The 12517-nt window shown below is 38.0% G+C and overlaps 1 protein-coding gene across 1 annotated transcript in view; it reads left to right on the forward strand.

The window, feature by feature from the left end:
• Positions 1-12517, forward strand: part of UACA (uveal autoantigen with coiled-coil domains and ankyrin repeats) — an 86432-nt gene that overhangs the window by 38310 nt on the left and 35605 nt on the right. Inside the window, 2 exon segments of the mRNA XM_007467847.1 lie at positions 6833-6966; positions 11668-11756. Coding sequence (XP_007467909.1) covers positions 6833-6966; positions 11668-11756 — 223 coding nt within the window.

Consider the following 12517-nt stretch of genomic DNA (forward strand, 5'->3'; position numbering starts at 1 on the left):
TCCGGATGCGCAGGCTCAGCGGCCACGGCCCACGGGCGCAGCCGCTCCGCGGCATGTGGGATCCTCCCGGACCGGGGCACGAACCCGCGTCCCCCGCATCGGCAGGCGGACCCTCAACCGCTGCGCCACCAGGGAAGCCCTGCCCATTTTTAATTGGGTTATTTGTTTCTTTGTAATTGAGTTACAGTTCTTTACATATTCTGCATATTAAACCTTCATCAGATATATGATTTGGAAATGTTTTCTCCCATTCTTTAGGTTTCCTTTTCACTCTGTTGTTTGTGTCCTTTGATGTACAGAAGTTTTTAAGTTTGATGTAGTCCCATTTGTCTATTTTTGCTTTTGTTGCCTGTGCTTTTGGTGTCATATCTAAGAAATCATTGTTAAACCCAAAGTCATGAAGCTTTTCCCCTATATTTTCTTCTAGGAGTTTTATATTTAGATGTTAAATTTAGGTCTTTAAATTTAGCCTTTAATCATTTTGAATTAATTTTTCTATATGGTGTAAGATAAGGGTCCAACTTCATTATTTTGCATGTGGATATCCAGTTTCCTCAAAACCATTTGTTGAAGAGACTGTCCTTTCCCCATTGAGTGGTCTTTGCACCCTTGTCAAAGATCATTTGACCACATATGTGAGGGTTTATTTCTAGGTTCTTTATTCTATTTCATTGATCTAAGTATCTGTCTCTATGCCAGTACCATACTGTTTTTTTTTTTTTTTTTGCAGTACGCGGGCCTCTCACTGATGTGGCCTCTCCTGTTGTGGAGCACAGGCTCCAGATGTGCAGGCTCAGCGGCCATGGCTCACGGGCCTAGCCGCTCTGCGGCACGTGGGATCTTCCCGGACTGGGGCACGAACCCGTGTCCCCTGCATTGGCAGGTGGACTCTCAACCACTGCGCCACCAAGGAAGCGCCCTCCCCCCATACTGTTTTGATTACTGTAGCTTTGTAATATGTTTTGAAATCAGGAAGTGTGAGACCTCCATCTTTTTCTTTTTCAAGATTATTTGGCTATTTGGTTTCCCCTGAAAGTCAGTATGAATTTTAGGCTGGATTTTTCTGTTTCTGAAAAAAATGCCTTTGCACTTTTGATAGAGACTGTGTTGAATCTGTGGATTGCTTCGAGTAGTATTGACATTTAACAATAGTAAGTCTTCCAAGCTGAACACAAACTGTCTTTATATTATTTGTGTCTTCTCTAATTTCTTTCAGTAATGTTTTGTAGTTTTTGGTATACAGGTCTTTCACTTCCTTGGTTAGGTTTATTCCTAGTTATTGTATTATTATTATTTTTTTCAAGTTAGTGTTTCTGTGTTGTTTTTAACATCTTTATTGGAGTATAATTGCTTTACAATGTTGTGTTAGTTTCTGCTGTATAACAAAGTGAATCAGCTATAAGTATACATATATCCCCATTATTGTATTATTTTTGATGTTATTGTAAGTGGAATTGTTTTCTTAATTTTATTTCTGGATTGCTCATTGTTAGTGTATATAGAAGCACAATTGATTATCGTGTGTTGATTTTGTATCCTGTAACTGCTGTATTCATTTATTAGTTCTAACAGTTTCTTTTTCTTGTGGAATTTTTAGGGTTTTCTATGTATAACATCATGGCATCTGCAAACAGAGATAATTTTACCTCTTCCTTTCTAATTTGGATACCTTTTATTTCCTTTTCTTGTCTAATTGTTCTGGGTGGGACTTCTAATACTATGTTGAATAAAAATGGTGAGAGTGAGAATCCTTATCTTGTTCTTGGTTTTAGAGGATAAGTGTTTCACCATTGAATATGATGCTAGCTAGGTGCTTTTCATATATTACCATTATTATTATTATTATTTTTTTTTTAAAGAAGATGTTGGGGGTAGGAGCTTATTAATTAATTTATTTTTGCTGTGTTGGGTCTTTGTTTCTGTGCAAGGGCTTTCTCTAGTTGTGGTAAGCGGGGGCCACTCTTCATCACGGTGCGCAGGCCTCTCACTATCGCAGCCTCTCTTGTTGTGGAGCACAGGCTCCAGACGTGCAGGCTCAGTAGTTGTGGCTCGCGGGCCTAGTTGCTCCGCGGCATGTGGGATCCTTCCAGACCAGGGCTCGAACCTGTGTCCCCTGCATTAGCAGGCAGATTCTCAACTACTGCACCACCAAGGAAGCCCCCATATATTACCATTATTATGTTGAGGTAATTTCCTTCTATTTCCAGTTTTTTGAGTGTTTTTATCATGAAAGATTTTAAATCTTATTTAATGATATTTCTACATTAGTTGAGATGATCATGGACTTTTGTCCTTAAGTCAGTTAATGTGGTGTATTACATTGATCAATTTTCATGTGATGAACCGTCCTTGCATTCCAAGAATAAATCCCACTTAGTCATGGTGTATAATCCTTTTAATGTGCTGTTGAATTCAATCTGTCCCCCTGATTATTCTGATTACTTTTGAAGTAAATACCAGAAACAGGCATTAAGCTGATAAACAGGTAAACATATGATATAAGGGCAGATACTGATAACTATTATGAAGATAAGTGAAACAGGGCAGAAAGATAAAGAGTGGCAAGGGTACAATGGGGCTGGTACTGTTTAGATGAAGAAGTTTGAGAAGGCCTCTAACGCAGTGATATTTAAGAAGAACCAGAATGAAGGTGAGGGAAGAACCTTATAGGCACGAGGGACAGCAGAGGTGGGAATTTGCTTAGAGCTCTTGGGAAATACCTGGGAAGGTGGGAGCGAGAGTAGGAACAAGAGAGTAAGTCACAGAGGCTGGGGAGGTTCTGGATATCCGCAGAATAGGAGGGCACATAAATCCCATCTCCTGAGCCTTAGTTATTAGCACAGACAGCTCCATATATGGCTTTTATTACTCATTACAGATCTCCCCCTGTCTTTTTATTTCCTTTGCCTTTGCTGTCCTATATATAGAAAGAATGTGCTTGCTTTGTTAACCAAAGGACAGGGCCTGAGTTCTATCCCACCCAGATTTCCTCTGAAGACGGGTGAAATGGAGTGGGTGGAGTCACTGGGTCCAGCCATTGTGATGTCTAATATGATTTGGGGGAAAAAAAAAATCATTGTTTCAAAAATAAAACATTATGGTATATGATCTTATATATTTTATAATTAGAATATGTACCTAATATTTTAAATAGTAGGAAATGGATTTCTTGATGAAATTCGTAACAGAACTTTTAACTGGCAGCATGATCTATAGTATAGAGTTACCTCCTTCCTATAAACAGTTGTGTTGGGATGTTTAGCATTCCCATGAAATGATTTCCCAAATCTGCCTTTTTGGAGGAAGTGTAAATTACTCTCATGCTACTGTGGGAACGAGAAGGTACAGAACACCCTGGAGCTTGTAGACATTTGTCACCATCCTTGATAATGTAAGGAATGTTGTGGTACAAGCATGTTAAGCATCATGGAGAATGTGGAGAGGTTGTTTGCTTTGTCCCCAAATGGAGTTTTATTTACAATCTTGCTCAGTGATTTATGCATTTGTCTCCTCTAGTATTTAATTATTTTATTTGTTTGTTAAAATCCCTGAATCTAGATAATTTGATTCCACTGATAAAATATTTACTTGTTATATTAGGCAGGGTGCTAAACTTGGAAATTAAGAGTACTGAGTTAAATTTAAAATTTGTTGAAAAGTATTCATCATAATGCAGACTATTTAATGTCTTGGCAGTGCCTCTGGCTCTTCTCATTTAACGTGTTAGGAGACAGACTGGCAGCAGTTGTAAGCTGAAACCTGGTTGTATGCTGAACGAGACTGATAGGGGTACAAGGAAAATGGAGAAAATCTGAAAATGTTTCTGTGTGTGTGTGTGTGTTTCCTTAAATTAAAGTGTGACACATTTGCTTAAAATAGAATTTTATATTCTGTTTATCAAGGTTATTATAACTTCATGATAGAGGATCCTAAGACTGAAACTGGTTTTAAATATTGTTTTGTGGAATAACCAAATTTATCTCTTAACAATTTTGTCGTGATGTCACGCAAGTTGCTTTGATATCATAAGCATGTTTTACAATGTGTTTGAGTCATTTTTCCCTAGCAGACCTCAAGTTTATTACTCAGAGGAGAAGCATGAATTTACAGTATATTCTTAGCTGCTCTTCTCTATCTATCACTCAGCTGTCAAGGCCTATGGAATCTAAAATAGATCCTGACCAATGGGAGACAGCCTACACACTGCTTACGGGATGATTCGGATGTGGACAGCTTTATCGTGCACAGACGCTGGTCTGTGTTGCAGTGTTGAGGCGGCAGGATGCAGAGTTGAAGTTTTCCAGTGGAGTCCCTGAAAAGGGACAGCTTTGAAAGACAGCTTCTAAAGAATAACAAATAGGAGGAGTTACAGTACCTGATTTGGGGGCTGCTCTTACTCAAGTGCTGCACAGCAAGGAAGATAATTTTCAAGCGTTATGAAGGCGGAGAAGGATTCTGAAGACGAAGAAAATATCGTTAGAGATCCAAGCTAAGTGTAGCCCAGCATGAAGACTGCAGAACAGGAAGAATTGTGACGAGAAGGACCGAGTCGCTTGTTAGGCGTTTCTCTGAGGGCTTGCTTTGTGAGCTACAGAGATTTGTAACTTAATGCGAAGTGGTTTGCTGTTAGCAACAAGAAACTAAATCCTGTCTATGATGAACTGTTGGTTTTCTTGTGCTCCTAAGAACAGAGTAGGTATCCCTGTAGTCCAGTGTAACAAGAGTCTTGGCTAGGCTTTTCGAACTGTATTCTTTTAAAATGTACTGTTTTATTAATTTTGATTTCTTTGTCTTATTATATTCTCTCTGCTTTATTTGATTAGCAGATTGGGGTTAGTGATAGAAAACAAAAGTTCTTGTTTCTTTTTCTGTGTTTAAAAAGCATATAATAGAATCTTAATAATTGAGCAGTATTTCTGTTAACTGACAGTGGACCAAAATGGAAAACAATGCTTAGTGGAGTAGAATTGAGAATCACAGGATAATATGAGACTTTAATCTCATCTAATTATCTTTTAAAGAGCCTTACTTGTGGATTTTACAATTGTTTTAGTGTTTTAAATAGCTCCTTTCTCCACCAGGACTTTACCTGGAAATAAAGTTGAGTTGTTCTAACTGCAAGGATAAACTAATAAATTTAGAGCAAGCGTTTGTGTGCTAAATATGACTTAATCCCTTAGGCATTTGAAAACACAAAGCCTACATCTACTACCACTCCCCAATTTAGAGTCAGTAAACTGATTGTTTTGTTTTAAAGCTAAAGAAAGGGGATGCCTAAAATGTAGTTTAGACTTTGAGCCAGCGAGTAGGGCTTAGCCACTACTCATAGTTGGTAGTTTGAACTTTTCAGGTTAGAAAGAAGTGGGTTCATCTCCAAATTTGACTAGAGACAACAATTCTGAAGTCTGCATAGGTACTTGAATCAGATTTCAGGGGTGGGTTAAAATTTTAATGTATTTATCTTTTTTCATATTCAGTTTTTATATTTTTCACTTCAAGTATTTAATGAATGCACTGCTTATTTAGCTAGAAAATTGGTTGCTTTCTTTTTTTCTGGTTTAGAGGGGATAGTAGATATAAAATAATCAGATTGATCCAACATTTAGAGGATATGCTTCATTTAAGTGATTCAACCCCCCCCCCATACAGAAATTTGTTATGGTATTTGTGGATATAGGAATTGCTTTGTAAGTTAAGTGAAAAATATGTACATCTTTTTTTCTAGAAATGATGCTGGACTTAGCAAAGAATTTAGCAATGAGTTTACTGTATAGAATTTTAAAAGGCTAAAACCTTACTTGTTTAAATAATGTATATTTTAGTGCTGGGTTCTACATTTCTGCTTACTAAGAAAAGGTTGAAGTTATTGGCTTCAGAACGTCTTGAATATATTTTCTCCAATCAAAGCTAAAGATAACCTTGATATAATTAAAATATACATCATGTGATACATTCTCCTATTAAAAAAATTGCCTTTGAGCTTCCTTTTAAATACACATGCACTAAGTTTTTGTTGAAATAAAAAATCTTTTTTAACAAAAGCAATACATGTTGAATGTAAAGAAGGAAGAAAATGAAAGTCATCTGTGATCCTGTAATTTTAGGATTTTTAAGTAGTTAGTACTTTAGAGTCTTTTTTTTTCATTTTATTCTATGTAGGAGTTTCTTTTTATCCTAATATATAAGCATAATGGATTGCTTTTTCTCTTGAGTGTACGTGTGTGTAATTCGTCTCCATAATTATATTTCAAACAGTGCCTTTTAAGAGAGTAGTGGTGGTGGGGTTCTTAAAAGGTGTGCAGAATTCCACTGTGTCTAAGGGTCTTGGGAGATAATCAGAGCCAAATCTGAAAGCATGAGTTACAGAATAGGAAAAAAAAGAGCACACTGATTTTTGAAGTCACGAGAAATCTCGATTGAGCTTGGCTGCTTGAGTCGTTTAATGTCCCTGGAGTCTTGATTTTTCTCATCTATTAAGTGGGGATGATAATTCTAGTTTACTAGGGTTGTTCGAGTCATTCATGCCTGGAACAGGGTAGGTGTTCAATCTTTCCCTGCTCTGAAGGCAAAGAAAACAGGGCAGAAAACATGAGAGACATCCTTTTTCTCAAAAGTATAATTAAAATATTTCTTGTACATCAGGTGTTTTGGAAAGGTTCTTTTTGTGACGTTGGAACAGCAGGGACAAGGAAATTTGGGGTGCAGCTGGTAACTGAGTGATGTATTATATACATTACTGCTTTCCCTTCTCTTTTTTTTTCTCCCCTTCTTTGGAAAGTCTTACTAATATATATAGTATGCCATGTTTACATTCTGTTTTTCTTTTTTGTAGCAAGCAGCAGATTGGAACAAATATGATGACCGATTGATGAAAGCAGCAGAAAGGGGAGATGTAGAAAAAGTGTCCTCAATCCTTGCTAAAAAGGGGGTCAATCCAGGCAAACTAGATGTGGAAGGCAGATCTGCGTGAGTATTACTGACAATAATTCCCTAAAGGAAATTTGGGTAGACCCTTGGGATACAAATGAAATTTGTGAATTATGGTTATCAACATTTAATTAAAAAAAACCTTTATCAAAACCCACACTATAAAATCTCTCAACATCTCTTTCAAACAATTTGGACTAATAATTGTTCTCAATATGAAAGATTTTCAAGTGAGAGAAAGAATACTAAAATACTACCCAGTGGTCTAATTGTTTGGGCGCTGTGGCAAACCATAGCGTGGGTTATTTGGTGCATTTTTATTTGGTGCAATTTTGTTTATAAGCTTTTTTATACTCCTTATCATATTTGATCCTCGCAGTGGCCCTTTGAAAAAAATAGGAAAAAGTTTACAGAGGTTAAATAACTTGGTCTAGTCTCATTAAAAGTCACAGGTCTGGGCTTCCCTCATGGCGCAGTGGTTAAGAATCCACCTGCCAAGGCAGGGGACACCGGTTCGAGCCCTGGTCCGGGAAGATCCCACATGCCGCGGAGCAACTAAGCCCGTGAGCCACAACTACTGAGCCTGCGCTCTAGAGCCCGCGAGCCACAACTACTGAGCCTGCATGCTATAACTACTGAAGCCTGCGTACCTAGAGCCCGTGCTCCACAACAAGAGAAGCCACTGCAATGAAAAGCCCGCTCGGCACAACTAGAGAAAGCCCACACGCAGCAAGGAAGACCCAGTGCAGCCAAAAAAAAAAAAAAAAAAAAGAAGTCACAGGTCTGTGATGTAAACCCAAGTTTTCTGTCTTGGAAGAGTTCTGTAAATTACACTGCCTTTTCCTCTTAATCCCCAATCCATTTTTATATTTGGGTAATTAATTTAAATGAGAACGTTTAAGGCAGTAGGGAGGCAGAATGACTAGTGTGACTTAGGGAGATACAGGTAGTGATCCTACCCTTTTGCTTTTGTGTTACTGAGGACTTTACATGCTTATGAACCAGGCATCTTTTCTCTCACCCCTCCCCAGTCTTTATCATTTCTCTTCCTGTTGAGGATGGGGAGCAGTTGGGTTAAAGGGTAGATCTAGCTTCTGTTACTACCCTCTATAAATATAGCAGTTAAAACCTTATCTGGGAAACCTTCCAAAGTTAGAGGTGAAAAGTCTCGTTTCCTAAAATTCCTCTCCGCCTTATACTTGCGTAAGTTTTTTTTTAGACTATTATAACTGGAAATAGATACTAAATATAGAAATGAATATTAAGAAGTGGATAGTTAATGTTTGATGTAGGTCACTACCTTAGAATGCTTAGATATTTAAGTATAGTGAAAATAGCAAAGCGTGACTTTAAGTTGTTCATAAGAGCAATAAAGTTTGAGAAGTTCCAATTTTTTTATACTGTTTCAGTTTTATCAAGTAGGCAATTTGATAGTTACAGAAACTGGTTATTTTGAGTCCTGCTGCTATTTTTGCTAATTTTAAACCGTTTATAGGGCTCACAGTATAAATAGTGAAAATTTAATATCTAACACTGACTATTTTTCATATTTTTTTTTCCAAAATGCCAAGATGTTAAAAGATAAAAGGATCTTCTTTGGGATGAAAATCTTCAGTGAAACCTAATTTCTTCAGTTCTGTCCGTCCATGCTTTGAATGTTTCGAAAGAATGATTACTTGAGTTTTTGTTCAGGTTTTTTTGATCTAAGGTTCAATTTTGAGGGAAATTATTTGTATTGATGGTCAGAATTATGGAAATCTGGTGTAATTGGATTAACTATGAACTTTAGTTTGTGAAATATTTGAGTAGTATTAGTTTCTGAGGTTTTCACTGTAGGAAGTAGAATTCTTTCTGGGATTCATAGGATAAAATATTTTCCTTTCGTTACTCACACACAAACTGTATTCTTTCTTAATTAAAGCATTTTATATTTAGTCAAGTATAGGACATATTACAAATATATTTTCTGTAATTATAAAAATAATGTTATTTTGAATGATTTTTTTGGTTTTTAATTTTTGAAATTTAAGACAAAAGTAACATGTCCTTCTTGACCTCTATCCAATTTCAAAAATGAAATATTTGAGGCCTAGCCATAGTCACTGCAAGGATCTGTTTTCTTCCTGTTTGCCTCTTTCCTAGGGTGTAGCCCTTTGCCCAGGCAAAATGGGTCAGGTTCACCAAGAAGCTTCACTGCCACTTGGAGAGCCATGGATTCCAATTCCTGTCTCCCCATCCCCTCAGGCTGTCAGAAGTACTGTTCAGCCTCCCAGCTGTTTTCTCTGGAATCAGCAAATGCTCCTAGACAAAAAGTAGCCCCAAATACCAAGCTCACCTCTCTGGGCCTCTGTCCTTCCCTGCATACTGGCCTAGTAATTTTTCACTGTCTTGTTAGCCTACTGATACCTTCAAGCAGATGTATTTTTTTATTTTTATTTTTATTTTTTTGCGGTACGCGGGCCCCTCACTGCTGTGGCCTCTCCCGTTGCGGAGCACAGGCTCCGGACACGCAGGCTCAGCGGCCATGGCTTACGGGCCCAGTTGCTCTGCGGCGTGTGGGATCCTCCCAGACCGGGGCGCGAACCCGTGTCCTCTGCATCGGCAGGCAGACTCCCAACCACTGCGCCACCAGGGAAGCCCAGATGTATTATTTTTTATGAAGCTCTTCTAGTTGTCCTCAGAGGTGGGGACTGTCCATATTACCTGGATCTCCTATTATAGAGGTAAAAATACTTGTCTTGTTTAAAAAACGAAAACTTAAAGTTGATTTTTTTAATTGAAAAAGAGTATTTCTATAAAGCAGTTTTCCAGATTTCCTTTGCAACTCTGCATACAATTTAATGATTGATATATCTTCTTTCTGAAGCACATCTACTGTTTATAGCACAACAGTATTAATAATGCATTGTAGATTTGCTGTGATTTCTGCCCTTTTAAGTGCATCATCAGTATAATGTTGAGTTATTTATTTATTTATTTTTGCGGTACGCGGGCCTCTCACTGCTGTGGCCTACTCCCGCCGCGGAGCACAGGCTCCGGACGCGCAGGCCCAGCGGCCATGGCTCACGGGCCCAGCTGCTCGGCGGCACGCGGGATCCTCCCAGACCGGGGCACGAACCCGCGTCCCCTGCAACGGCAGGCGGACCCCCAACCACTGCGCCACCAGGGAAGCCCAGTATAATGTTGAGTTATTTTGAAGAAAGAAGTCTTTCAGATTTTGTGAGCTAAGAAATGAAAACAAGCAGACAATAAATGAGATCCCCAAGATTGTTGGAAGACTAAAAACCTTTGCTTGACGGAAATTACCTTTCCTCAAAAGGTTCTCATGGTGCATTGCATAGTATAATTCCCCACTTCAGTGTTGCAAAGAGATTGATACCCTCAGCCTTATAGCAATTTAAGGGAACTTATCTGACTTTTAAGAACACTATATTCCTTTTATCAGAAACATCTCTTTCTCTCTAATTCAAAATTTACACAAACCTGGTTTACTTTACTTAGTAGTGCTCAGTCTCTAGTTTGCATTTATATCCATTATAATACTAATAGAGGCATAACTAGTGTTGTAATATCTGGAAATGAATTTGCTAGCTATCTCCAGATTTTGTCTCTAAGCATTCAGTTATTCAGATATTTGAGGGTGCATCATCTGTCTGGTACTTTCATTGGTTCTGGGAGTATAATAGGAAGCAGAACAGACAAGAATTCCCGCTTTCATCTAGTTAGTTGAGTAGGAAAAGATTAATAGACCATAAAGAAAATAAATCTTGAATTTATATATAGTATTAGAAAATGTGTAATTCTATTTAGAATAATGAAGGCCAGGATGGGGAAGCTAGGAGTACTAAGGTTGCAGCGGATGGGGAAATGTAAAATTTTCAAATGGTACGGTTAGGGAAGACCCCAACAGGGAGTGTGCTGCCAAGTGTGTCTGTATCCAGGCACCTTGCTGAGCCTTTACCTCCTGGCAACTTCACGATGGGTACGGTACTCGTTTAGGACCTGAGCTCAATGTCCTTTGCCAACAAGTCCTACAGTATTTACTTACAATGTCAGTTCTTAATGCACACAAAATATTTCTGTAAATGTTTATTGATCAAGAAAGTATTAGATGATCAAAGAAACAATGGGATATTTTATCATGTATCTTGAGTACTTGGTGACTTAAAGTTATTTCGTGTTCAGCTCTGTCTGTTTGTGTGAAATTTGAACCAGTCATACAGGTCTCTGAGTAAAAGGAAGAATAATGTGGTAGCACTTCAGGAAGAAGATGATGCCAGATCTTTCGTGGCTTTCAAGTGTAGCTTAGCTTGTTTTGAAGACTTTTCTGTGCCAGGTTTAATATGATAATTCTAAAGAGATGGATAAGTGTTTTGATCTGTCTTTGGCCTTAGCATTCCGTCGTAACTTCAATTGTTTTGGTGGTTTCAGTATAGTTGAAACTAAGTAAAATAATCTGATAGAAACTTTTCATTGCATTTATTAAGGTCTAAACACCAGTGCCTTTGTTATTGAAATGATAAACTATAGAGGTAATAATGTAAATTTGGATTAAAATGAGTTTTTCAGTAATATGAGATAGGTTTCTTTTTTCTTGGATTAAATATATAGGTGTTCTAATGTAGCCTTTAAAATGCATGTTTACACATGTGAGTATTGAATATAAGGTGACATTTATGTAACATTTAAGTTGACCTTGAGTAGTTTCCATGGCATAACAAGTATTTTCTTTTTGTTTAGCTTTCATGTTGTAGCCTCAAAGGGGAATCTTGAGTGTTTGAATGCCATCCTCATACATGGAGTTGATATTACAACCAGTGACACCGCAGGTACGTTTGCCTCCATAGTCAGTTACAAACAGAGAAGACAAGCATTGTCCACTGCCAGTGCTCTAAATCAGACCTAAATGTGATTTACAAAGAGAAGTCCTTAACTTTCTGTTTCTAATTAACTGAGGTATTGCTCTGGGGGAGAGGGCAAGTACTGGGGATGTAGCAGAAAGGATGACCGAACGGATGAGCAGCTGGAGACCTGAGGTCTAGGGCTGGTCTTGGTAGTGCTACAGGATTCTAAAATCTCAGACTCTGAAGAACTTTTAGGGGCCATTTAGTTTATACTCATATACTATTCAGTATATGAATTCTCGCTGTCCTGAGGTCATTTGGTTTTTGGTTGGACATTTCTTGTGTTGAGGAACTAACTGTCTCATAATAGCAACATCACCAGTAGTGATCATAACAAGAAGAGGTGACACTTATTTAACGTAGACTTAGCTACTCTGCTAAGCGCTTTACACGTACTAACTCATTTTATCCTCACATCAAGCCAATGAGGCTGCAAGGCACTGCGCTGTTAAGCGACTTGCCCAGGGTCTTTCAGTGATTGAGTCGCAGTCAGAGTTTGTGTTTTTAACCATTACGCCTCATGAGGAGACCTGGTCTGTGTTTAGCTAGCTATATTTATAAAAATTATTTCTAATAGACAGTTTGTCTGTCTCTTACCAGGCCTTCTGCTTAAACTTAGTCATACCTATGTCTATCTCTTAAAATATTTCAGCATAAGTTTGTCTGCACATCACAAGATAGATTTT

Source organism: Lipotes vexillifer, unplaced genomic scaffold, assembly GCF_000442215.2.
Source record: "Lipotes vexillifer unplaced genomic scaffold, Lipotes_vexillifer_v1.1 scaffold792, whole genome shotgun sequence".
Lineage (NCBI taxonomy): Eukaryota > Metazoa > Chordata > Mammalia > Artiodactyla > Lipotidae > Lipotes > Lipotes vexillifer.